Below are 27747 nucleotides of genomic sequence, written 5' to 3'. Positions count from 1 at the left end.
GGGGTCACTGACCTGTTTCCAAACACCATGCTGAGCTCATCCAGAACTGTATTCAGTTTCACCTGCAGCTCCTTCAGACTGTCTGCAGCTTCAAGGTCCAGCTGTATCCACAGGAGGTAAGCCTGGCTAGGCTGCTTCTCTTACCCTCTTCTACAATGCCGCACTCCTACTACTGCCTCGAAGGGCCTTACCCCAATTCCTACTCCTCCCTCACAGGGCCTTACCCCAATACCTATCTCAGATTAAGCCAGCCCAGACCCCAAGCTAAATTCCTGGCCTAAGAGAGGGTGGAGGTCTGTGGCAAGCTCAGGAATAAAGGGAATATGCAGTGACTCCCAAACCCTAAGACCTACCTCCTTGCCTCCCATGGCCTCAAACATTTTCTCCAGCTGGACCCTCAGTTGCTGCATGTTGTTCATCAGGATGCAGGGCTTTGGGGACAGATGTAGCTGTTGAGTCTTCGCTCCTTTCAGCATAGGGCCCATTAGCCTAAGGTCCCTCCCTCTCTCACAAAAGCCACAGGGACTTCACACATTACATAAGTTTCTCCCTAAGCACGAATTCTCCTTGACTAAAAGCAAATTTTAACAATTTTAAGCTGAGTGGTAGGTACTCGAGTATTAATGTATTCCATTATAACTCTTTGAATATCTTAAGGTTTTTCATTAAAAAAAAAAAAAAAAGACTAAGCAAAGGTCTAGCTTAGCAGAGGATAATGTACTAAATGAGACTCACAGGATCTCTGTCAAATTCTTATAATTTTGTGGCATGGATCTGAAGCAAAGCTGTGGTGGGAATCAGACATCAGGAGCGTCACCCCAACCCTCAATTCTGAGGACAGCTTCAAAAGCAAGAGGGATTCAAATGTCTTCCACTCTTTCTCTAAGAGTCCAAGGGCCTGAACCTACCAGTTTCTCCTTTGTGCAATAGGCTGGGAAGTCCTTTGACAAGATGTCTGCATACTGCATCAGCACCTTCCCGATGGTCTGAGAAAAGAGGAGAAAAGGAAAGGAAAGGGAGCACTTAGTTCTTCTACAGGGCTCTTGCCTGAGGTGGCACTTATCATCGCAGAACAGTAACAACAGGGAGGTAAAGGGGGAATCTCACAGTAAGGAAGAAAGACCCCTCTCAACCACAGAACACTACTAAGACAGAACCATCTGTCTGCCCCAGAAACAAGCAAAGGAGAATGGGGGTCACACAAAGCTTTACCTGAAGGCCACAGTGAAGAGGTGCTGAGCTCAGGCCTGTGATGTGGCTATGAGTGTAGTGGTGGTAAGGGGGAGGGAGTAGGCAAGTATGGTTACCTTAGCAAACCTCCTCATGTAGTGGGCAAGGATGCTGGGGTCCGGGCATTCTAGCTTCCGGATGATCTCAAAGCTCTGATTGAGTTGTGTGAAGACGTCCACCACAGAGCAGGAAAAGAGTGCATGCTCTGATGTCTGCTGGAACTAAAGACCACGCACAGAGTCACCATCCACAGCTGCTATCTTTTCCTAAGCTTGTAGAGTTTGAAAAGGCTCTGCCCAGCAGGGGTGGCTTGGTGGCCCTCAACAATGCTCCTACGAACTCCACAGGGCAGAGAGAGCCATCCTGGCTAAAGCTTAGGAACTTCTGCCAATAGCTAATTGCTGGGAGACCTGGCCTGGCCCCTGTGCAGCCAAAGCCCCTCACTTACTCCATCCTTCTTATCTCGTTCCAGGGCCCCACGCAGGAATTCCAGGGATACATCCTCATTCTCATCCAGCCATTGTAGCACAAACTGCTCAAACCACCTGCAGCCAGAGCAGGAGAACTGGGGGTTAGAGCTAGTGGTTGGAAGATGCCACATCCTGACAGCTCCACCAGATTGGGATCCTTTGGATGGCAGGGCACAGTTTAATACACTTCTCTGTCTACACTGGTACCTGGAACAGGCAGTCCCCAAGACTAGCTTGCTGAAATGAATTGTGGATACTAGCCCTGCCCACCCAGAGGGCCCTCTTCCCTTCCCTCTGTAGCCACATGATGACTCACACTGGGTACTCAGGCACCTGACCCTGGAGGACAGGCAGATCCCGCACGTATTCATTGTGGAGCCACTTCACCTTGAAGTGCAGGTTCATGTAGTCAGCACTCTTACACAGGTGGTCTTTCTCATGCTCTGGTGGTAGGGAGAGAGGCTAGGTCAGGTCCCAGCAGTAGAGGCCATGGTTTCTGAATCTTCCCAAGGCAGCAGATCTCGTCAGGTGGCTCTATCAGATGCCTTAGGACAAGAGTGACTCCCAACCTCCTTCTCACAGTCATCTCTCCCTGCCAGTGTTCTGCTCAGCAACTCTCCACAAGCCCAAATCTTCCTCTAGAGAGACTAAGCCAGACTCCCACATAAAGCCTACAGTCTTTTTGCTCTAGCGTTTGGAAGTGTAGTCTTTTTGCTCTAGTGTTTGGCCTCTGGTGAAGAAGAGGAGAAAGGGCCATGGTGCTGATGCTGATTAGTAGGGAGACGGCCCAGGAGTATAGAGCGCAAGGTTTTCCAGGGCTGTTCTAATCACAGTAGCTGAGCCATCCTTCAGACAGGCTTAAAGGCAGAAATGAGCAGGTGTACATGGCATGAATGGATCAGTGACAACTACACAGAGACAGGGAAAACCGAACTGGGCCCAACTTGACAGGAAGAGCAGTTGGGCAGCCATGGTGTAATGGAATCTTTGAGGCAAACTGATGGGTTCCAGGGCAGAGCTAAGACACTGAAAAAAATGAATTCTCAGGGAAGTATGCAAATATGAATAGTCAGTTTGGAAACGATGGAAACACAGCCAGATGAAAGGATTATCATGCTACAGAAAATGGGGCACTTATTATGAACTGGAAAAGTCATCTAGTTGAATCTCCAGAGCCTTCTGGAAAATCTAGGACAAAGATCACTCTCAATTTGCTCAGAGTCTGGAGCACTGGCCACACCCACAGGTTCTCTTCATCTACCCCCTTTATAGTTGAAGCACTAATTTGAATAATAAAATCAATTGTATGCTGACACATCAACATAAAAGCAAGCAAATGTGGGAGACGACTAAGCGACAGAGAATAGAAGGCCACTATTTGTGGCCTGGACTATGTTGTGGCCTGGACTATGTTGCTCAACTTTGAATTGCCATGGGTGATGCTCCTCCAAGTCAAGGCAGAATATCCAGGCTGGGGCCGCTGGCCCTTGTGAGTTAGTGCAGCAGACACTGAAGGAGGAAATGGAAGCCCAGGATTCAGCCTCAAAGGGCTTCAAGTCCCAGGAATTTCATCCCCTAGCACTGCAGGCAGCACTGTCTCCATCTAAAGTTGCATTTGCAGTCTCTTCTATGAAGCAGTGAGCAGAAGAGGGAAAAGGTTTAAGACTAGAGGCAGAAGGACAACCAAAAGTTCTACCACCCGGAAAGAGGACTTTTCGTATACGAATGACAGTGGTTGCTTGTGACAGAGCAGAGACACCAATGAGCAACAAATCGAGTGAAAAAATCAGGGACATCAGAAAGACCCTCAGGGACATCAAAAGAGAGACCCTCTCTTCCACCCCCATCCCCTGCTATTATTATTATTTTTTTTAATTGCTATTCTTAAACCAGTCTAAGAACCTAGAAATGGGCCAGGAGTGGTGGCTCACACCTGTAATCCCAACACTTTGGAAGGCCGAGGTGGGTGGATCACAAGGTCAAGAGATTGAGACCGTCCTGGCTAACACAGTGAAACCCCATCTCTACTTAAAATACCAAAAATTAGCTAGGTATCGTGGTGGGTACCTGTAGTCCCAGCTTCTCGGAAGGCTAAGGCAGGAGAATAGTTTGAACCCAGGAGGTGGAGGTTGCAGTGAGCTGAGATCGCGCCACTGCACTCCAGCCTGGGCGACAGATCAAGACGCCATCCAAAAAAAAAAAAAAAAAAGAACCTAGAAACATCAGGAGTGCTCTCCACCTTCCTTTTCAAGCAGGGCTGCCCATCACTCCATAACTCCCTAACTCTTTGTTTTAGTGACCTTTTAAGTTACTGTTTTTACATAGAATTCTCGCTTTGTCTTCCAATTCATTATCTGCATTCTGGCCCCCAGCCCTAATTTCTACATTAACTTCTCTGGTATAAAAACTAACTGAAAAATTCTGAAACACTGGTCATACTTTAAACTATTATAACAAGTCCCATGGAATCATACTCCAGTAAAGTTGTCTGATTGGTGGGAGTAAAATCTGTCAGAAAGGCCAATCCATAATCTCCTGCCCCTGACTTCCACCTAATCCCCTCCTCTCCTCCTGAAGAGCTCTTCCAACCTCATAATTTCAACTACCTAGTTTGCTGATATCTCCCCCTAAGCTCTCTTTGATTCTGGTAATGTCTATATAAGCTGGTGCTTTTTTTTTTTTTTTTTTTTTTTAAGACAGCGTCTCGCTCTGTCGCCCAGGCTGGAGTGCAGTGGCGCTATCTCTGCTCACTACAACCTCAGCCTCCCGAGTAGCTGGGATTACAGAGATGTGCCACCACACCCGGCTATTTTTATATTTTTAGAAGAGATGGGGTTTCACTGTGTTGGCCAGGGCGGTCATGGACTCCTGAACTCAGGTGATCCACCTGCCTTAGCCTCCCAAAGTGTTGGGATTACAGGCATGAGCCACCATGCCCGGCCTATATATATAAGCTTCTGACAGAACATTTCATCGTGGCTAGATTTACCTTGCCCCTATTTCTTACCATCTTAACATCTCCAGCTGAAGTGGAACAGAGTACATCAACTAATCTTACCCTCTTGTTCAATGCTGAGAATTATCCTCAAATCTTCTTTCCGCTTCTTTATTTGTATCCAGTTAAATCACCAGCCCCTGATTTTGCCCCCAAATGTCTCTAGAATCTATCCATTCCTTCTAGTCACACTGTCACCTGCCTAGGTCTCATCACCACTATCTCTAACCTTAACCTGGATTACTACAACAGCCTCCAGATTGGTCATTCCGCCTCCCAATCCATTCTCCACACTGCAGACCGAGCAAGTGGCCCTTCTACATAATAATCTGATCATGTTAATCCCTTGCTTGACATATATCAGTGGCTTCCAACTGCCTCAAGACAGAGTCCAAAAGTTGGCTGGGTACAGTGGTTCACATCTGTAATCCCAACATTTTGGGAGTCTGAGGTAGACAGATCACTTGAGGCTAGGGGTTCAAGACCAGACTGGCCAACATGGTGAAACCCCGTCTCTGCTAAAAATACAAAACTTAGCTGGGTGTGGTGACTCATGCTTGTAATCTCAGCTACTTGGGTGGCTGAGGCACAAGAATAGCTTGAATCCAGGAGGTGGAGGTTGCAGTGAGTCAAGATCACACCACTATATTCCAGTCTGGGCAACACAGCGAGACTCTGTCTCAAAACAAAAAAAAAGAAGAAGAAGAAAAAAAAGAGTCCAAAGGCCTATGCATGGCTTACAACCTTCTTCATGATCTGACTGTCATATCTCTCCATCTTCATGTCTTATTTATTTCTTCCCCTGCCCTCTGAAGTGCTAGTCACACTGAACTACTGCTGCTTCCAGTTCTCCAATCATGCCAGATCTCTCTAGATCCCAGCCTCTGCATGAAATGTTCTGTGTCTCTCTTTCTTATCACTACCACTCTCCTGGCTAAGTCTTATTGCCCTTCAGGTTTCAGCTTGTATATCACCTCCTCCAGGAAGCCTTTCTCGGTTCTCAGAGTCTGGGTTACATGGTTCTTCTATGTGCTCTCAGCACCCTATGCTTACTCCTCTTGTGACATTATAACTTTGTGTTGTAACTGCCAATTTATATGACTGTTTTCTAGACTGCTCTGTGAGCTTCTTACAGGATGGTGCTATGCCTCATTTATCTCATTGGATTCCAATAACCAGCACAGTGCATGGCACAAAGATAATATTCAATAAACATTTGATGAATGGAGTGGGCATTTACTGTAAAGCAGCAGGAAGGAACTTTTGTTTCATATTTTAATTGGGAGAGTTGTTACACAGATGGGCTTACTTGTCAAAACTCATCAAATTATATTCTTAAAGTAGTCTTATTACATTGTACATAAATTATACCTCAGTAATGTTGACTTACAAAATATTTGGCGAAGGACAGCATTTTCAACTTTCCTTTTATAGTCAGATTCAATGCCACTCTCCTACCATCCAGGCCTCCAAACTCCTCCCCTTCTCTTGCCCTACATATTCTGAGAATCATCAAGTCCTGTTCTGGCTTCCTTCCAATGTCTTTCAAAGCCCATTCTCCTCTCTCCACTTCTCTTCTCTAATCCCAGTGCCCTCTCCTCCCTAAGTTATTACAACAGCTCTTCGTTATCTGCATTCTCTGATTCTGGTCTCTCCCTGGTGCCCTCATCTCCCACTGAAGTAAATCTTATTAAAATGTTACTAAAAAGTAAATCTTATTAAAATAAATACATTGCATCTTTGCTCATGAGCCTACAATGGTTTCTTACTGTTCTTAATAACTAAGATTTAGTCAGTGCTTAGTAAGCGCCAGAGAATGTGCTAACCATGTAATAAACATCTCAGTACTTCATCAGTTCAAAGGAATAGATGCTATCATCACTCCCATTTTACAGATGAGAAAATGGGAGCTCATAAAAATTTAGTTTGGACCAAATTCACCCTGCAATGTAGGCAGTGAAATTGAGGTTTGAAATCAGGCCAACATTAATTCTTTCTCTTAAAGTAGAAGTTTTGAATCCTTTTGTGTTTGTTTTAAACATTAGCAGAACTCCCCTTTCAAAAAAAATCTCATCTAGAATCCCACGTAAGATTGATAAAAGCAGGGCTGGCTGAGCTGGCATCATGTAAAAGAAGCCTAGCCTCTGGGTTTCCCTTTAACTTAGCTCCTGAGATACTTCTGTTTGAAAACTTCTGTTCCACCTCACACTGCCTCTCTTATGGAGTTGATTCACTTTTCACAGGTATTTTCTCTTTTCCACCAAACCAACTGGAGCTGGAGTTCTTCAAGAACTGAGACTGTACTCCCCATCAGGCTAAATGGCATCTGGAGGGAGAGACGAGTGACCCCCTCACTGGCCTGACAGCAGGGAGCCCTGCTCTGGGCTTGTATTACAGAATACACATGTGTAGTCTGTGGCTGGCTCAAATGTAACACAGATCTTCAAGGTTCTTTCAGTCTCAAGACTCACTGATTCTAAACCTCACAAATTTAAGAGTCTGAGGGTGGCTGATCTGCCCTGCCATCCCACCCAAATAACAGATCCAGACTCTGCTTTGTCCTTGCCCAGATGGCTCCTCCTCCTCCTAGGTGGGCTTTCACAGACTGAGGAGACAGACTACCATACATACAGGCAGGAAAGGCTGCTAAATAGGTGAGTGCAGATGGGTACAGATGGGAAGGTCTGATACAGGTAGGGAGTGATATCTTTGTGGACCAAAGTAGGAAATGAATAAAAGAACAAACTGAATGAATAAGATGAATAATAATTTGCCTGTGGCTCTGCTCTACAGGAGAAGTGAGGGAAGAAGTATCTTCCTGGCATTGGAACACTAATCCAGAGCAGCTTTCAAGAAAAGCCAGGCCAGAGAGTCCCCAGCATAAGAAAACAATTATATCTATCTGCATATTTAAGGTTCTCTGATTCTTTAAAACTGAAGTTTCACAAGACCATTCTCCAGGAAGTAGGCCACCTAAGAACACCCACTATGGGAGAAGCTGATCTCTAAGCTGGGAAGGTCTTGAACAGGCAGTTGCTTCAAAGCTAGAAGGAGGAATCTACATCCACACAGCCATTTTCATTACTTCCTTTGGCTGCAACTTTGCCCTCCCAATGTCTCCTGGGGCCTACCTCCCACCAGGCCTAGAGTTCCTTTTGTTTCTCACTATACCACTCACCCAGAACTTGTAGTTGTCTAGAAGAGGAAAGGGATAGTGAACGAGGAGTTTGGGCTAGAAGCCTGGCAGCCCACTGATTTAGACAGACCCTTACCCTCCAATGCATATTTCATGTCTTGGGCAAACAGATGCCACATCACTTCTGCGCTGACTTTTCCCACATTCAACTCCTGAGGAAACCTGGACCACAGAAGAAACCAAAGTCAGAGAATAAGGCAAGAGCCACTTGATTTGATTCATTTCAAGGCTAAAGTGCCTAGTTCTTGGAAGTCATACTGGAGAGAGGAGAATCCTAGGGAACAGGGCTAAGTCCAATCTGGAGAAAAGGGACCCAGGGGTCTAGGGGCCAGTGGCAGGACAAATGGGGGCAGGACAAGTTGGGTTAGCCCCGTAGGCAAGATGGGGCTGGGGCAGAAGATGCCCAGAAGACAGGGAATTGAGAGGCAAGGGTTGGAAAGCAGGCTCAGGCTAAATAAGCTAGAGGAGAAAGGGCAAGGGGGTGGGCTAGAAGAAGTCCCACTTTATTTCCAGTGGACAGACACATATACACATTGTCTCTGGATCCCCTGGGGCTCCTATGGCAGCCACAATCCCAGAAGCCTCTCACTTCAGGGAGGCTGGTTCAGTCTGGGCAGGGACCCCCATTATATTTCCACACCTGTCTCCAGAAACAGTTACCCAGACAGATACAAGGGACAGAGGGACAGATGGACGGACAGGAAGAAGAGGTGGCACTGCAAACATACAGAGACAGGAGAGAACGAAGTTGTTAGACAGATGGACAGACCAACCACCAACATACAGGGCCAAAAAGGGTGATACTCACTGGTTCAGAACAGGTGTGTAGGAATTCTTATCTTCCTCTATGATTGACACAATGAGTGTGATGAGCTTTGGCCAGAAATCCAGGTTCCGAATGCTGGGCCCTTGTTCCTCTGGAGGTAGTTCCTGCATCTTGATCCAGAAGAGACAGTGAGAGAGAGGGAGAGTCAGAGTAGAATGTGGAGAATGTCTCCAATATCCTCTTTCTCTTCCCCTCCCCATACCTCTTCCTGTAGAATCACGGGTCTTTCCTCTCCTAGAGCTATCTTCCACAAAACTATTCCTGTTCTGTAAGAGTGACTACTGTGAGATCCCTGGACACAGGAAGCCTATCCCTGAGAACTTCTCTCCTCAGCCCCAGGGCACTGCTCTGATAAACTTGGTCAGTCTAGGAGACATAAAATGTCCATCCTCCTAATCCCTTCTCTCATTTGCTATAAGCAGAGTAACTCCCTGGCTAACAGCCCCTCCAGCCTCACTAAGTAGGTCTAGTTCTATGTGGCCCCCATAGGCAGGCAGCCCTCCTTTTCTGGTGGTATTCCTCCACTGACACCACACCACCACCACACACATACATATCTCAGCTCTGAGAAGCTCTTTCAACTTCTGCAGGAACTACTGAACAGATATAGTGTGCATTTCAGCCTTTCAGTGGAGTAGGACTTCTCTTGGCTCTCTGAAGTTATTAGGGGGAAGAACTACATCTAGGAAGATATTTGGCTAGCTGGATAAGAAAGGGCCTTCCTTGGGAAGAGACTTTCAGGTAAAGAGAAATCACGTTATATTCTGAGCCCAGAAAAGGGAAGTAGGAGTCACCACAGGGAAGCTGGAACACACATTATCTCCCACTAAGACAAAGGCATAGAAGGACAGGAACAGAAACGGGGCCTTTATGTGGGATGTCATGTCACTGAAAAGCCTCCACAGTCCTTAATTAGCCTGCATTTTCAAGAAATTACTAGAAACCCAGAAAGAATCTTTAATATCACATGAATATGTTTCTTCCTTTTATTTTTTCTGTCATTATCCTGGCTCAGGCTCTTATATCATTCAAGAATTTCCGAACTGGTCTTTGATCTCCAATCCAATCCCTCCTCCTTGCAGCTATCAGTGATCTTTCTACAAAGAAAATCTCAAAGTCTTACTCCTCTGCTTAAAGCCCTTCAACAGCATTCAATAAAGTTTAAATTCCCTTGAAGAGGTCCTTCACTTCCCTTGTTAGCTGTATTAAACCACCGCTCAAGGAAATAAGAGAGGACACAAACAGATGGAAAAACAGTCCATGCTCATGGATAGGAAGAATCAATATCATGAAAATGGCCATACTGCCCAAAGTAATTTATAGATTCAGTGCTATCCCCATCAAGCTGCTATTGACTTTCTTCACAGAATTGGGAAAAAAAAAACCCACCTTAAACTTCATATGGAACCAAAAAAAGAGAAGAGCCCACATAGCCAAGACAATCCTAAGGAAAAAAAAAAAAATGCTGGAGGCATCACACTACCTGACTTCAAACTATATCACAAGGCTACAGTAATCAAAACAGCATGGTACTGGTACCAAAACAGATATATAGACCAATGGAACAGAACAGAGGCTTCAGAAATAATGCCACATGTCTGCAACCATCTGATCTTTGACAAACCTGACAAAAACAAGCAATGGGGAAAGGATTCAGTATTTAATAAATGGTGTTGGGAAAACTGGCTAGCCATATGAAGAAAGCTGAAACTGGATCCCTTCCTCACACCTTACACAAAAATTAACTCCAGATGGATTAAAGATTTAAACATAAGACCTAACACCATAAAAACCCCAGAAGACCATCTAGGTAATACCATTCAGGACACAGGCATGGGCAAGGACTTCAGGAGTAAAACACCAAAAGCAATGGCAACAAAAGCCAAAATAGACAAATGGGATCTAATTAAACTAAAGAGGTTTGCACAGCAAAAGAAACTATTACTAGAGTGAACCATCAACCAACAGAATGGGAAAAAATTTTTGCAATCTACCCATCTGACAAAGGGCTAGTATCCAGAATCTACAAGGAACTTAAACAAATTTACAAGGAAAAAACAACCCCATCAAGAAGTGGGCAAAGTATATGAACGGACACTTCTCAAAAGAAGACCTTTACGCAGCCAACAAACATATGAAAAAAGCTTATCATCACTGGTCATTAGAGAAATGCAAATCAAAACCACACTGAGATACCATCTCATGCCAGTTAGAATGGCAATCATTAAAAAATCAGGAGACAACAAATGCTGGAGAGGATATGGAGAAATAGGAATGCTTTTACACTATGGGTGGTAGCGTAAATTAGTTCAACCATTGTGGAAGACAGTGTGGCAATTCTTCAGGGATCTAGAACTAGAAATACCATTTGACTTGGCAATCCCATTACTAGGTATATACCCAAAGGATTATAAATCATTCTATTATAAAGATATATGAACATGTATATTTATTGCAGCACTATTCACAATAGCAAAGACTTGGAACCAACCCAAATGCCCATCAATGACACACTGGATAAAGAAAATGTGGCACATATACACCATGGAATACTATGCAGCCATAAAAAAGGCTAAGTTCATGTCCTTTGCAGGGACATGGATAAAGCTGGAAACCATCATTCTCAGCAAACTGGCACAAGAATGAGAAACCAAACACTGCATGTTCTGACTAATAAGTGGGTGTTGAACAATGAGAACACATGGACACAGGAAGGGAAACATCACACACTGGGGCCTGTCGGGGGTTAGTGGACTGGAGGAGGGATAGCAGGGAGTGGGGGGATAGGGAAGGGATAGCATTAGCAGAAATACCTAATGTAGATGACAGGGTGATGGAGGCAGCAAACCACCATGGCAAGTGTATACCTATGTAACAAACCCGCATGTTCTATACATGTACTCCATAACTTAAAATATAATAATTAAAAAAAAAAATTAATGTCTACAAAAAAAGTTTAAATTCCTCAGTTTACATCTTCCAGAATGTGACTGTCTCTCAACCTCATACCTTACAACTCTTTTTGTTCCATCTATCACTGCACCACCACCACTTATTTACTGATTATTATGTGCCAGGCACCCTGCTAAGACCTTTACATACATTATCCTATCTAATCCTCACAACTCCATTGAGTAGAAATTATTATAGCTTTCATTTACAGATGAAGAGAGTGAAGGGCAGCAAGCTTATATGACTTGTCCAAAGTCATGCAGCTGTAAAGAGCAGAACTAAGATTTGATCTTAGATAGCTGAATCTCATAGCCTCATGCTGTAAGTGCCCTAAGTTGCAATACTTCTTTATTTTTCATTTTATTTTTTGAGATGGAGTCTTAGTCTGTCATTCAGGTTGGAGTGCAGTGGCATGTGCTCTTGGCTCACTACAACCTCTGCCTCCTGGGTTCAAGCAATTCTCCTGCCTCAGCCTCCCAAGTAGCTGGGATTACAGGAGCCCACCACCACGCCTGGCTAATTTTTTTGTATTTTTAGTAGAGATGGGGTTTCATCATGTTGGCTAGGCTGGTTTTGAACTCCTGACCTCAAGTGATCTGCCCACCTCGGCCTCCCAAAGTGCTAGAATTACAGGCATAAGTCACTACACCCAGCCTGCATATACTTCTTTAACATACTCATGCATAATTCTGTGCTTCCAAAATTCTATTTTCTCTCTGGTATGCCCTTTCCCTCCAGCCCCTTTCTTTAGCTAAGTCCTACTCCTTCCTCAAAATTCAGATTGAACTTTACCTCTTCTGAGAGGTTTTCCTGACATCCCTGGTCTGGGCTCCCAGAGCACCCTTTGTGAATCTTTGGTGTAGATGTATCAGAAAACTACAACTATAATAAAATGCAGTAAAAACAAAATAACAACAACAACAAAACAATAAATACAGTAATTTGCCCTGACCTCCACCAAACAATGAGATCCCTAAAGGCTGAAATATCTCTTACTCAACTTTATGTCTAATGCTTTGTTTGATAAGTGAATGGATGGATGAATAAACTAATGACTTAAGGTCAATAGATGGAAATTTTAAAAGACATCAAGAGTTTATTCCAATGTATATATGGAATAAGGAAAAAAAGAAATTGAGAAAAAGTAAAAAGCAAATATCAAAATACAAAGGCCAAAGGGTATCCCTGAATAGTTTATGAGCTCTCTTGCAAAGTCGAGTTCATTCTCATGGTGGGGAATAGAGACCAAATATTCAAACAGACTCTGCATAGTTGAAAGATCAAAGCTGAGAACAGTATCTTGCTTCCACCAGAGAGCCTCCACAGACAGATGACAGAGGAGCCCAGAACACATCAAGTAAAACAAAGCCCTCAGGAAAACCTCCCATGGACTTCAGAACCAATGGGAAGTTTTATAAATCTTAAAAGGAAGAAGGCTTAAATCCATGGCTGGCACAGAAAATACACTTGGGAATGAGAAGAGGCAGTCTTTATTAGGGTACTCCTAGGAGGCTTCACAAATTGGATGTATTTACCTAAAGATAAATGTCCAGGAGATTTAGGTTGTCCTGCCATCATTGTTTGTCCAAATAGGTCTATCTCAAACGCCCCTTGTTCTATGGAGCTTTCCCCAGTATCAGATCAAGAATGGGAAAAGACTGTTCTCCTCCTTGGAATTCCTTTAATCTTATCCCTTTTTTAAGGCCCTTCAGACTTCTTTGATAGGAGGTATATATATGTTTATAAGACTGCAAACTTACTGAAGGAGAACTGTGCTCTCCTCAGAGCTGGCCTAGAACAAACATTAAATATATATTTGTTGGACTAAAGGGAATCCACTGCAAATGTATGGTCAGCAGAAACTCGTAAGTCTGGAACTGTAACTGAGTAACTGGGGCTAGAAGTAAGTTCTGGCTTTAAAATAAGTTGGGAGCATGGACAGAGGATACTATTAGAAGGATCTAGGAAAATGTACTAAGTCATTAGGTACTGACTTAGGATGCCAGGCTAAAACAAGTCTCACAGCCTCACAGAAGGATAGGGTCAGCCTCAATAGCCAGTGGATGAATATGCCCGGAAGAACCACACATTTCAGAGAGAAGTGATTAAAGGGAAAAGTAAACCTTCCAGGAGCCTGCAGCTCAGAGAGTCCACTTCAGATCTCAGAGAAAGGCAACCCAGAACTTACCATGGTCCGCATGACTAAGACTAAAGTTAAACTTGAGGGAGAAAAAAAGACTCTGGGATAGACTCAGAATTCACCTACTCAGCCCCTGAACTGTGCATGAATTTAGGTTTACTTTCTTCAGCACCATTATTGTTGCCATTTCTGTTCAATTCAGGTATGTCTCATCTTGTCCAGGGGACCCTTTCCATCCACATATCTCACATGGTCCACATGGTTTATACTCCACAACTCACTCACTCTTGAGAACATCAAGTACTTTGTTCTGAGTGCCTTTCCATCACCATCATGAAGGAAAGCTGAGGCTCCAAAGAGCCACTGACAGCTGACCCCACCTGATCCCGAACCTCTTACCAGCTGGTACTGGCGGCTGTATAAGTCATGGCAATTGTTGAAGATATATTCGTATGTGGAGTTCAAACAGGCCTTTACACAATCCTTTACCACCTGGCTAGCTCTTGGCGGGCTTTGCAGTTCTTGTACCTGCCAATTAAAAGAAGAAATATGGGCCCAAGGTCCTGCTCACCTGGGTGGGATATTCTCCTAGCACTACCCCAAACCTACCCTAGATTCTTTCATCCCTGTATGGGTCCCTAGACCTTTCCCTGTGACAAAATTGCCAGGAAAGCTGACAGGGAAAACTTCCAGCCCATCCTCATAGATCTATAGTCTATGTGCTCTCTCAGAAGTAACCCAGGGAACAGGTACACAGAAATGTAAGCTTAGAGGTGATGAATCCTGTAGCCTCTGACTCTACCCAGTGATTCTTATTCTTCATGTTCCTGCAGCCAGATCTCCAGCCCAGCATCACCCAAGCCCAGTCCACTTCTTACCTTCATTCTGAAGAAAGTAATGCTGGTCAGCAAATCCACTGTGGATTTTAAGTCCTGAAGCCGTTCAGGACTCCCAGCAGGGAAATTATTCTGTTGCAAATCAAGCAAATTTAAGAAAGGAACAGAGGACTATGAAAACCTTCCCTGCCAAAAGTAATGATATCAAAAGCTTCCCTAATTGCTACTCACTGGTATTTTCTCTAGTTGAGCTGGGCAAAAACACTTAATGTTACAGGTCTCCCTCTTTCTTTTCTACTGATACAAACAGGCTCTTGCCAAAAGCAGGGGTTAATACTCCCCACCCTAGAAAGCAACACATCCTCCCTGCAGCCCTACTTCCCATGCAGTGTATAAGCACTTGTACAAAAGAACACACAGGCACACACACACTTATACACATGCTTTTCTTGGATAAAGAGTCTTACACACAAACAGTGAGTTCTTCAAAAGTTACAATCTAACTGTATATCCTGTAATATAAGTGGAGCCACACTACTGACCAAACTGAGGTCCAGGACCTGTACTTTCTGTACAATAGACCCCAGCTCTTCTTCTGTTCTGCAGCCAGCAGATGGCAGATCTCTGAGCAGAGCTGCTTTTGGAGTGAGCTCCTTAGGAATTTCCAGACATCCTTACTTCATTCACTTTGGCACAAGTCTTAGGAGGGAGCTGCCATGAAGAGCTGAAGGGAGATGCTGAGCCTTTCTTCACTTTAATGGTCAGTTTTTTAAACCTTCAAATGGCTACTTATATGTCAAATATAGTACTATTATTTGTGCAAATGGAGGGCACTGGAGTGCAGATAATTAAAACCTCACTTCTTTTTTACTTTAAGGTTGTTTTTATACTTTCCTTTTAATGTGCGTATATTGCCTGTTCTGAAAATTCACAACACTTTAAAGCAAGTAATAAAGCCATTCTAAGATCTAACATAGGAGGAACTGAGAAACTGCCCATTTCCTTAACCTGTCCTGGCCCAGGTGCCCATCCTCCTACTACACCTATTTCCTCCCTTTATCCTAGGAATGGACATGATCTCTGATAAAAATTATTTGCAAAAGCCAAGCTACTCTCTCTCCCCCTAGCCAGATTCTCACACCTCCTCTGGAAAATAAGGAGAGTATGGAAAAATGCAAAAAAGAAATGTAATTAGAAATGTAATTAAGTATCTAATTTTTTAAAAGGTTACTCCTGGAAGAGATTATCCTCAATAAACTCCCTAACGAGAATGTCACCAGAGAGTTTACTAGAGTGTTAAGAGTGAGGTTAGAAAGCCAACTGTCTATAAAAACCAACCATACACCATGTGCTATTTATACACCACATGAGCCTTGGAGTTAAGAGAACCACAGGTGTCAGTAGCACTGGCCATTTGGGTGGACGTGATGACACAGGCCAGTTTTCCCTGGCCTCAATCTTTATAGCCAAGATTGGCCTACAGTGTCTCTGGGACTACGCTTGACATCTATTATCCTTCCCACAGCCATGTCTTCACTCACCCTGTATGTAGAAAGGTCAATCCTCAGTGAATTGTGCAGCTGGTCCAGCAGTTTTACAAATCTCTCTTTCTGAGAGTGAGAAATAATGGGGAAGAAAGAGAAAGCCTGTGTCTGAGTCCTCTAAACTGTAACAGAAACAGAACCACCTCTGGAAGAGTAGACAGAGTGGGGAGGCATTGGGCTGGAGATACAACCCTGCTTGTGGAAAGAACAACAACCAGTGTAAGGGAAAAATGGGATAGACAGTCCCCCTGTTCTATCTCTTTGCAGCTCTGTTCCAATCTGGGAAATCTCACACTGACAAGGAAAAAGCCAAGTCCCTGGGAGGAGAAATGGCTCCTTTTATACAAGAGTCAACGGGGCATGACCAGTGCATCTCTATCCCTTTGGGACTGTAACTTATCTTAGTCAGATAAGAAGAAACTCCAAACACATTCTCCAAATTGTTTCTGAGTCTGAGGTCTCCTGACTTACCTTGGGGTAGTGTGTTAACAGTTATATGGCCACAGCCTAGCAAGATGATGGGAGGGAGAAACTGATGCATTTGAAAGATAATGGGACAGGCATGAGGGGTTTCTCTTTAAACCACATTCCACATTTCCCATAGTGTATACTTTTTAAATGTTAAAATATCTAACATATACTATTTTAATAGCTGATTTTCATAGAAAAAGTATAATTAAACGTGGAATCATGTGCCTGCAGGATTTTTGCATCACACTCCTAGAACTCATATATTGATTAGATGAGTAGATATTAAGACAATACATAATGAGATGAGGCAAAATGGAACAAATATTTGACTGGCTTAATAAGTTACATTAATTCATTTACAGAAAGACTCTATCAACAACAAAAAATTCATTAGTACCGAAAACCAAGGCTCACAGACTCAGTGAATTGGGATGATATCAGTAATTTTATGCCCAAAATAGTAATCTTTGTGGTGGTGGGTCAGAAATATTTCATCTGGTTTATACTGATTAATGTCAGGTGACATTCTGAGGTAATGACTCAACTTCTCAGTACCTTAACCCAGGAAGATCACACCCTGGATAGGGAAAACAGTACAGACACTAGAAAAGGGATAGGTTCAGGTTCAGGTGCATACTGGCATCATTGCTTAGACATCAGTTTCATATAAACTTAAGTAATATGAATCTGTCACAGACAGACTGAACAAGATTAATAAAAGTCCATTTGTGGACCTGCAAGACTGAAGAATATGGAAGAATATGGTAACTCAATCAAGTTGTTGATCCAGAGAGATTCTGGCTAAGCCCAGGTGGCACAACGCCCAAGCACCTTCTCTCCTTTATCTGTGTCTGAGGAGAGGCTATTAGTATAGTCTGCATACCCATAAGGAAACAAGGTTCATCTATAAAGGTGGCAACTATCTGAACTTTAAGTACATCAAGCAACTCTATGGGACCAGTCAAGACAAATCAAATTAATTGGTAACAAATGTGGACATATGTGTTTATATGATACTTACCCCAAAGTTGGAGGCTGCAAAGCGATCAGATGCAGAGACATTGGTAGAGGCAGTTGTGTGGGCATAGTAGGCATTGATGTTGGCCAGTAAGGTGCTCATCACTGCTGGCACACCAGGACACATGTACTTGGATGACAAACATGCGAAGTGCCTAAAAAACACAGCATACTCATCCTCAAAGACTCTTCAGGGCTTGCAGCTAAAGCCAAGCAGGAACTCAATAAAAGTTTATGGGATAAATGAAGCACAGCCAGGGCAATTGCTACCCTCTGCTTGCCTAGGGTTGCTTTCTGTGTACAGCTCTAGGGGCAGCCTCACTGATAGAAAGGTTAACCTGCTTCTCATAGCAATCTGGAATTCCCATTCAAGGAGTCCTGGTCTGCACCATACACAGCGGCTTTCCCTGCAGTTTCGTGTCCTCTTTGACTCCCCGGGCCAGTCTAATATGTGTACATGAGCACACATACCCTGTCTGCTAAGGGCTGTGATGTCTAGACAGGTTTGTCCTTGCATACTCTCGCATGCCTTTTTCCCTGCAGAGTTCCCTCAACTCTGCGGCAGACAGAAATACCTTTTTCCATGAGTTACTGACAAAAACATTCCCATGGTGCATAGACCCATCCCACACAGCTCAGAGAGGAAAGTAAAGGAATCACTGCATGCTACCCACTAAGGACCTGCCCACCATATCAGTGTGCCTTTATTAGCCACCCCAACGATTAGCGGCCACTTCCCAGAGCCCCAGCAGAGACTCACGTCATGGCCTGATATATGGACTCAATGCCATAACGCATGGCAAATTCATCCACAATTTCTTGGGCTGTCTCATCAAAGTACACCTTCCAGGCATCATCTCCTCGAGCTTCAGGGATGCGGACTCCTCCACCGCCCTGAATGTCTGTGAGGTAATGGAAAAGATTCTGCAGGAGACAGAGCAGAGAAAGGGAATGGGTTAAATACATATGAAAAACAAAAACAAACTTGGTGGTAAGGCCCAGGAGAGTGTGAATAGGGTTCCACAGAAATTCCGTCCTTCCAGTCATTACTCAGTTCCTCCTGTGGCCCCAGTAGGCTGTTCTCCCATTAGTGGAAGAGAATGCAGTCTGGGTTCAGTCACTTGGGCTCTCCAGGGTAGCAGAGTGAGTCAAGGACGAAATTTAAACTGGGCCTCAGATCCCCAACCATCTAATGATCCTACTTATGGCCAAAGGCCTCTCTCAGCACTGCTTTCTGATCCCCCACCTACCAAGGGCTGGCTTACCTCATGGAGACATGTATACTGCACATGGTACGGGGCTACTTTCTCCTCCCCCTTGATCTCCACACTGATTTGTAGTCGGATAGCCCCTGAGACGGCCGATTTGTCTGTCCTCTTCTCTAGGAAGGAAAGAAGACTAGAGATTGACACCAGTGCAACTAGACAGCATAGATAGTCTCATTCTGGCTTAACCCAAGGAAAAGAAGAAGTCAACCCAAGGACTCAGAAAATAGGGTGAATCGCTCCAGTTACCACATATTCCACAAGTACCTTGGAACTACCTGGGTGGGAGAACAGGAGTGTGCAGGGGGAACAAAGGCACTAGTATGAAGATTAAAGGGCCTTCTGAAACCTAGAGAACGTTCAGCCAGAGTGAGTCGTAGCCACTGCCACTCCTCTGTCCCCTATCCCTCCCCACAGTCAGTTCTTTGCAGGTGAGACAGGCTCTGTATAGAGACATGCTTTGGGGACAGATGGTGATTTTGGTAGAAAGACTATTCCCAGGTCCCCTTCAAGCTCTCCCTTCTCAGCAACTTTCTCGAGTCCAGTTTCCTCACCCAAGTTGTACCAGACATCCATCTCGCCACTTAGCGTCCGAACCTCAATGATGGTTTGGCCTAGGAAATCATCAGATTCTCGCTTTAGGCGTTGCTTTACTCTTGACTTGATGTCATCATCCTCATCCCACACACGCACCTTAATGCGGTCAGAGGAGTTGTGGCACTCACTGTGAGAGAATTAGGCAGGCTCTGTTAAGGACAGACCCAGTAGCGCTGATTCCTGTTACTTCCTATTCCCTCCCAAAAGCTCCGTCAACTGCACTTGAGACCCTTGAAGAGCAGAAGTCAGAGGGCAGCAGTACTAAAGTTCCAAGCAAGGTGGGCTATCCCAGCAAACAACTCTTCATTCCTTGGCCTGGGTGGCTTTATCTACCACTATACGGTTCTCATTGTCCTAGAACAAAGGGCAAGGAGTGGAGGGAAGAGTAATTAAGGTCAGTTCTGACTTCCTGTACAGCTAGCTGTATCAGTGACACCAAGAGGAAAATAGCTAGATATGCCACAGAGCTCGAGGAAGCAACTGCTAGCACCATCCTTGGAGCCCAAGACACAAAGTCAGTAAAGGTGCTAGACATGTTCATGGTAGGCCTACATAGTTATATCTGTTCAGCTTTCTATCTAACTCTCCCATCTGCCTAACTATGTGCTTGGTGAGCTTCTATATTATCCTATCATATCCCATTGAATTGTCATCTCCTCTAACGGGGTTGCTTTGGAGAAAGGAGCTTTCCCAGTCTTGTCTTATGCTCTCCTCCCCAACAGTTAATATCTGGGTTCTGTTGTTTCACCCAAAAGTTGTAACTGGCAAAATTTGCTGTTCCTTTCCCTATGTTCTTATGATATCTTTCCACATTCCATTAAAATATTTCAATATAACTACCGCTCTATGGGAAGGTAATAGACAAATCAACAATGAGTGTCTTGAAGCCACGGATTGTCCTATTCATTTTTAGACATCATGTATAGTGTCTTGTACAGAGTATGAACTTAATAGTTTACTAAAAGTGGGCAAAAATGGCCAAGAGCCAGTTCATTTTAAATTACTCATAAGAAGAATTCAAGCAGAACTATTCAGATTCTCAAAGAAACAGGTGCTTCTCCCAGTAGCTATTAATATTATCTTTGGATTAGAGATTAATTTTACTATATCCTAATCCCTTTCTTTTTCTTTTTTTTTGAGATAGAGTCTCGCTCTATCACCAGGCTGGAGTGCAGTGGCGCGATCCCAGCTCACTGCAACTTCTGTTTTCTGGTTTCAAGCAATTCTCTTGCCTCAGCCTCCCAAGTAGCTGCGACTACAGGCACGTACCACCATGGCTGGCTAATTTTTTGTATTTTTAGTAGAGACAGGGTTTCACCATGTTGGCCAGGATGGTCTCGATCTCTTGACCTTGTGATCCGCCCGCCTCAGCCTCCCAAAGTGCTGGGATTACAGGCATGAGCCACTGCGCCCAGCCTAATCCCTTTTTCCCTTCCTTCCACCCTCCCTCCCTCCCTCCTTCCTTTCTTTTCTTTCTTTGTTGAGACGGAATCTTGCTTTGTTGCCAGGCTGGAGTGCAGTGGCATGATCTCGGCACACTGCAACGTCCACCTCCCAGGTTCAGGGGATTCTCTTGCCTCAGTCTCCCAAATAAGCTGGAACTACAGGCTCCTGCCACCATGGCTGGCTCCTTTTTGTATTTTTAGTAGAGATGGGGTTTGGCCATGTTGGCCAGGCTGGTCTGGAACTCCTGACCTCAGGTGATCCACCTGCCTCTACCTCCCGAAGTACTGGGATTACGGTTGTGAGCCACCATGTCAGCCCTAATCCTTTTCTACGTGAATCTTTGGAGGAGCCAACAGAAGGAGGCCTCTACATAGCCAGCCTGCTTGGCTGATTCAGATCCAAAATCCTGACCCTAGGCCTTATTGGGGAATGACAAAGCCTGTGGATTCTCCAGACATTAGTTTGCCATTTTTCAATAACCATCATTTACTGTCATAAGAAATAGTTTATAAGAAAGTAAGATAATGAAAAAATAAGTGAGGGTGGAAGCTAGGTAGGAAGAAATGCTTCCCTTATGGGAAAAAGCAACTTCTTCAGAACCCACATTCCCAACTTCAAGCCAGAATTACCCAGTTTTAGGACAAGGATACTTTCTCCCCACTCCTTTTAAGAGCCTTCCCTATGAAAGCCTAACCCTACTATACCATCCTAGGCAATGGTAGGAGGTACAATAAGGCAGTCAGTCCCTGGTTCTGTCACTGAGCAGTAAAGTAGTAAGATCTTTCTAGTGCTAGAAAAAGCAGGATGGAGTGCCCTAAGGCCCCTTTAATAGCCCTGGTGAAGACAGGGCATGGGCACAGTAACCCTGACACAACAGGTCACAAGAAGAAAACCAGAGAAAGAATGGCTGATGCCTAAGTGAAGCATGAGAGAAATGGCTTTTTTCCCCTGCCTTTGCCCAATCTTCAAGCTCAAGTCCGGAATGACAGGATATGATACTGCTCCCCCAGTACATACAGTCCCAGGTAAGACAAAGCTCTCTGTGACTTACAAATGGAACTTTTCCTCCCAAACAGGATTCAAGTTTCCAAAAATGGTCTTGGTACGCTTCTTGGTTTTGCCAACTTGCACAGTCACATACGGGTCACTGGATCCTGTTTTGTCTTTGGCTTGTAGGCCTTGGGCACACACCACTGCAACCCAAGCATATATAGGAGGCTTCAGAGTAGGTCAGAAGCCCTCGACAGCACTACTCATATGCTCTATGCAACTTGCACAGAAACCGTAATCCCATTCCTCCATATTTATTCTTTGTCCTGGGCCACCAGCCTTTCACTCAAAGCCCAAGCATCCCATCTCCCTACCCAAGCCTTAATTGACAACTTATCTCTACATTGGTCCTTATACCCTCTGATATATACACGCTTCAGCCCTACCCAGTTATTAAACTGGTTAACTACTCCCTGGCCCCTGTCCTTCCCCTTCCCCTCCCCCTCCACCTCTTATAATATGAAACTGTTAGCCAAGTCTACAGCATTAGGTTGTTAGCAAATCCTTGCATTATGATTCATGTTGTTTGCAGATAGCAGTATTGCCTCTCCTGGCACCAAGGTCTAGGTAAGGAGGAGTGATAAATAATGAGTCCTTTCCTTCCCAGTGATTTCCTTTTTCTTTCTTCCCAATTGTTTTCTCACGCTCAGGATGCTTCTTCCCCAGTCTCCTCCCCATAGCCCAGGCCTTCCTGTCCTCTCAGACTCTGGCCTGCTCACCCGTAATGGTAATCTTGGCCGACCATTTGGAGGTGCCATCCAGTACACTCTGCTTCACTGTTTTCATCTGCTGCACATGGGCAGTTTTGTTCACTGTGAAGACGTCCCGGATAACTTCAAAGATCTCTGGCTTATTTCGCTCTCGGATCTTCATGCGGTCCTTCATGGCCATGATAATGTTCTGAGTCCGGTCCTCAGCTCCATGTTTACAGCTCTTTTCTGCAGCCCCTGAAGAGTGGCCAGGCACAGAAATTAGGATTAAACAACAGGTCGCCTACCAGACCAAGAGTCGAGCTGAGGAATGGGGCCTGGGAGAGGCTGCAGGGCAGTGGAGAAACTAAGGGGGGCTGGGATATCTCTGGGAAATGTTAACATTATGGGGCCTGCTGCCTGGCCAGTGGAATTTTAAAATGCAATTCAGAAGGTAGCAATTTCTTAATAATTGTTACGGGGTTCATTATAGCATTCTAGTATATCTTGAAATCTTTTGCCAACTCTTCAACTCTAAGGTCAAAATATCACAAAGGGTGTCTCAGTTATCACAGACGGTTGATGGGTGGGTACAACAGCACCACCAATCTCATCCAACTGCCAAGCATGATTCAAACCCCAGAATTTGTCATGGCACACAGTTAGCTTCTGTCCTATGGCTCCAGTGCCTTTAATCTCAGAAACTAGTGTAGTATGGTGAGAAAAGTATAGTCTTTTGTGTCAGACAGACTAGAGTTCAAATCCTGGTTCCACCATTCCTAGCTTGGTGAACTTGGCTTCTTCTAAGAGGAGATAATAGTGCTTACCTCTCTAGTAAGCATTATTTTACATAGCATATATAAAGCATCTAGCCCAGGGCCTGGCAGTTAGCAGGTATGCAATAATGGTCACTATTATTATTATAACCATCATTATTACCCTGACAGGGCCAAAAGCTATCTTTACCAGCCATGGCCCCAGCTAGCTTTCTCACAGGCTAGCAGGCTTTTCCTGCTGTCAAAGGATCATGACAGAACACAGACTCCAGTTCATTTCACAAACCAGGCTTGTCAGAGGAGCAGGTGGGGTGCCATTCTTCCTTTACTGGTACTGCAGACTGGGTCTTGCCTCTCTCTCTAGTCCCCAAAGGCTTAGTCCTTTACTCTAAAAAGTTGAGCAAAAAATAAAGGCCAACATTTGTGTACTAACCCTGGGAGTATAGAAAACAGGTTTTATGTCCAGGGAGGCCCATAGAAGGGCATTTCATTCCACCCTGTGCATCACAGAAGCCTTAGGCAAAAGATATTCTCTGATAAATGGAAAATTATCTGGGCTGCATCCTACTCTTGCCATTTAGCATATCCCATACAAGGCACTACTTCCCTGGACTGAGACCTCTGAAAGGCTGTTAAGAAGCTAGGTACCCTGGCTACAGAGCAGCACTTTTAAGCAACCAGCCTATGCAGCCAACCTGGTTGCTAGTTCTCAGCAATTAAGGCAAGAGCCCTCTGGCACCTGCGCTTGCCACCCCTTCATGATTTGTTCTAGCCAAGTCATTACTGGCATTTGTCTTCAGGCAGTCTTTTCAGAGACCTATCTCTTCTGCTGACTCTGTCTTACCTGTCTCTTCATGTCTAACTTAGCCATGCCACTGGCACCAGTCTGAGGCTCTTCAAAGGACATTTTCCATAAATAATTTCTCAAGGCTTCTCCCTGGTCCCCGTTTATATGTCATAGCTGTCCTTGGGATAATGAAGTGCTTGTGGGTCTAAAGGTAAACTTCCCTTTCCCTAGCACAATCCTTAAAGTTTTATTGCTATAGTTTGGCTTGTGGGTAATACCTGGGAGGTTTGGAGGGCAGGAAAATAATAATTTCCCACTTTTTCCACCCCTGCTTTTCCTGGGGTCCAGCCACATGAGTGCAAGCCCAGCAGAAGGGGAGCAAGGAGATATGAACTTTGAGCCCTAATTCATTTTCTCTGATAAGAACTTAAAGCTTTTCCTGCTCCTATTCTCCCCACTCCATCATGGCAGGACAAGTCATATATTTAGCCAAGGCCACGGGGGTCTGGCATACTCTCCTTCTGGGCCTCTGCCAGATCCATTTGACAATTCTATTCCTGGCACTATTGTCTAAAAGCAAGCAATGAATGCTGTCTTCTCTGAGTCCTAGACTCTAGGCTTCAGGAGGTTCCTCTATGTGGCCTGGAACCCCACAAAACTCAATTTCTTTCCTTTCATTAGTCTCAGATCCTGATTAAACATGCTTTTGTCATTTAGACAATAAGGTTGCTGTGGTATATACACTACAAACCTCAGTCTCTGGAATCAACTGAATCCTAGAAAAGATTCTAGCTACACCAGAAGGCCACAGAAAGCTCAAAGAACTTTTCCTAAAGGTGCTAGAAGAAGATAGTGTAATACCTATTATTTGGAAAGGCATTGCCCCTTGATTGAGGACTATACCTTCTCTGAAAAGGATAAGGTTTCAAAATCAGGTGGACTTGGGGAATGATTGGTTCAGCTATCCCAGCTCTTTGCTACAGACTATTTTGGAGAGCTCCTGCTGCCCCACCGCCCGCCCCTCACCCCGCAGAGTACTCACGCTGCAGGCAGTCAGCATTGAGCAAGTCCTGGCACTTCTCATGGCATTTGACTCCACACTCGCTGCAGCGCATGCCCTGCCGGGCAATGCCCCAGAGCAGGCCTTCACACTCATAGCAGTAGGTTGGGGTAGTGGCTGTCCAGACCTCAAAGTTGTGAGGAGTGGTGCAGGAAATGGGGTAGATTAAGGCCTGCAGGGTTTTCTTATACACATGGGATTTCTGAAAGACACATAACCCGTCCCATGACTTTTTTCCCCTCAGAGACAGTCTTGCTCTGTTGCCCAGGCTGGAGTGCAGTGGCATGATCTCTGCTCACTGCAACCTCCACCTCCCAGGTTCAAACAATTCTCCTGCCTCAGTCTCCTGAGCAGCTGGGATTATAGGTGCGCACCACCACATCCAGCTAATTTTTGTATTTTTAGTAGAGATGAGGTTTCACCATGTTGGCCAGGCTTGTCTTGAACTCCTGACCTCAAATGACCCACCTGCCTCAGCCTCCCAAAGTGAGCCGAGGCATCACAGGCATGAGCCACCATGCCTGCCACCCATGACTTCTGGATTCTGCAGGGAGAGAACTGAGACCCTGTGGGACAATTACGACCTTGATTTTGTGTCTCCTCTGGCAATGGAGAAGATGCTCTATCCTGGCCCAGAATTACAGAATGAGGCCCAAATATAGTGTGCTCCTGGTTGTCCAAAACATTTTGGACCTGATGCTGGATCTGAGCCTTGTTCCAGTATTCACACTTTCTAAGAAAACAGAAGGTCCTAGGCCCTTCATAAAACCCTTGAGTTCAGTGGTCACACCCTTCAATATGAGACCCGGGCTTACCCTCTGATCTAGACTCTCTTGTCTTTCCCAGTGTGGAAAACTAACACCTGATGCTATCTATCTTTTTCATCAGCATTGTATGCCCAGCCCTCTTGAATTCCCAGAATTCCCAATTATCAAATAGTATGGCTATAGAGATTATCAGAGTCCTGAGGCCAGTGGACTTACCAAAGCACATGGGTCACTTACCAGCTCTTCATCCTTAAGAGAAGTGCGTGTAGCCATTGCAGAAGTGATTCCTGCCTTCCGGGACTGGACCAGTGACTGTGAAGGAGGATCTTCTGTTAGCCCTGACCACCACCAATGGCTGGCAAAGTTCTGGGGAGGGAGCTTCAGTGATAAAAGCCACTTGACTATAGCTTACTACAGTACTTTCTATTTTTATTGTCACTCACAGCAACTGCCCTAACAGGTAACAAGTGTCCCAGGTTAAGATGCAAAACCCAAGGCCCTCAGGGGGCTACCCTAACTATTTTAGAACAGTACTTTCTTCAGGATATCTATCATCCAAAGAGTTTCTTTTTCCCTCATTCTTCTTAGGTGTCCTATCCCACAGAAACTCCTTGTTTATGGGAAGGCAAAGGAAAATGAAAATCTTAGAACTACAGTAGGAAACAAGGAATTAAGAATAAGAGACACACACAACTCTGTCCAGAGTCACATTCAAGAGTCATTGAGAAAAATGATTCCATGCTAAACTCTATCCCCTTGGCACCTCCCCAAGCCCACATAATCCCTGGGTGGCTGCAGAGGCCAGAAGGCCTACAAGCAGGGCACTTGGCAAGTGAAAGGGGCATTGAATACTCAGTCAAATTAAGGACAAGGAGTTAAGTCTGAGAGCTGGGGCTGCCTTGCTAGCCACTCTCTTGCATACAGGGGCCCCATGTGCCTGCCAAGGCCAAGCTTTAGGGGCAGCCCGTGAAGAGGCACATGGTTATCTAAAGGCAGAGAACACTGAAAAGACAGAAATCATAATATCAGCCTATGCAGGAGGAACAGCTGGGAAGGGCCCAAGTGATCTGGGATGTGGACTTTTAAAGAGGATGGGAAAGGGCTTTGGAAACACTCACCATAGCCTGTGTAGAGGACAGCAGAGAAAGAACAACATGATGTTAAAGCCTTGCAAGGGCATGAAAACTTTCAGAGGCAACTGAAAGGTTCTTCCCTATAGTCCAAAGCAGGGAGCATTTCCCAACCCACTCTGCTTCTGTCCCCTAAAAACTGTCTTCAACCCAGACCGCTGGCCAGGACTCAAAGCCTAGAGCACCTACTCTAAGGAGTATTAGGCCATAAAGCCAAAGATAGGTAAGGACAAAAAACAGAGAGGGAAAGCAAGAAGTAAACTAGATACTTGTTGGTGGGCAAGCAGTGAGAAAGGATGAGAAAAAAAGTAGGAAGAAGAGGAAGAGAAAAAAGAGGAGATGAGAGGCAATTAAGGAAAGAAAAATGGTATGAAAGAAGAGATGGCATCAGAATTTATCTTCAACTGGCTAGATGAAGAGCTGGTGGAAGAAGGGGTATATCAGAAAGGAGGGGTCAGGCATAATGGTTCACGCCTGTAATCCCAGCACTTTGGGAAGCTGAG

The 27747-nt window shown here is 44.7% G+C and overlaps 1 protein-coding gene across 16 annotated transcripts in view; it reads right to left on the bottom strand.

Moving 5' to 3' along the window:
- UNC13B (unc-13 homolog B) overlaps nt 1-27747 on the bottom strand; it is a 234021-nt gene that overhangs the window by 6363 nt on the left and 199911 nt on the right. For 6 of the 16 annotated variants that reach the window (XM_032239966.1, XM_032239958.1, XM_032239968.1 and 3 more), the window contains 19 exons: nt 26352-26426; nt 25330-25549; nt 22755-22982; nt 22037-22178; nt 19497-19666; nt 18943-19058; nt 18438-18601; nt 17682-17832; nt 16187-16255; nt 14688-14777; nt 14209-14337; nt 8700-8827; nt 7968-8053; nt 2017-2143; nt 1679-1775; nt 1308-1451; nt 909-986; nt 354-431; nt 13-101 (listed from right to left, as the gene is read on the bottom strand). In XM_032239966.1, the coding sequence (XP_032095857.1) occupies nt 13-101; nt 354-431; nt 909-986; nt 1308-1451; nt 1679-1775; nt 2017-2143; nt 7968-8053; nt 8700-8827; nt 14209-14337; nt 14688-14777; nt 16187-16255; nt 17682-17832; nt 18438-18601; nt 18943-19058; nt 19497-19666; nt 22037-22178; nt 22755-22982; nt 25330-25549; nt 26352-26426 (2381 nt within the window). Of the gene's footprint in view, nt 1-12; nt 102-353; nt 432-908; nt 987-1307; nt 1452-1678; nt 1776-2016; nt 2144-3396; nt 3439-7967; nt 8054-8699; nt 8828-14208; nt 14338-14687; nt 14778-16186; nt 16256-17681; nt 17833-18437; nt 18602-18942; nt 19059-19496; nt 19667-22036; nt 22179-22754; nt 22983-25329; nt 25550-26351; nt 26427-27232; nt 27239-27747 lie in introns of all 16 variants that reach the window. The other 10 variants (XM_032239961.1, XM_032239963.1, XM_032239952.1 and 7 more) reach the window with 3 other exon arrangements.

This window comes from Sapajus apella, unplaced genomic scaffold (genome assembly GCF_009761245.1).
Source record: "Sapajus apella isolate SASKATOON/1434 unplaced genomic scaffold, GSC_monkey_1.0 scaffold46, whole genome shotgun sequence".
NCBI lineage: Eukaryota > Metazoa > Chordata > Mammalia > Primates > Cebidae > Sapajus > Sapajus apella.
Note: the sequence above shows the minus strand (reverse complement) of the source record. Positions and strands in the feature narration are given on the sequence as shown.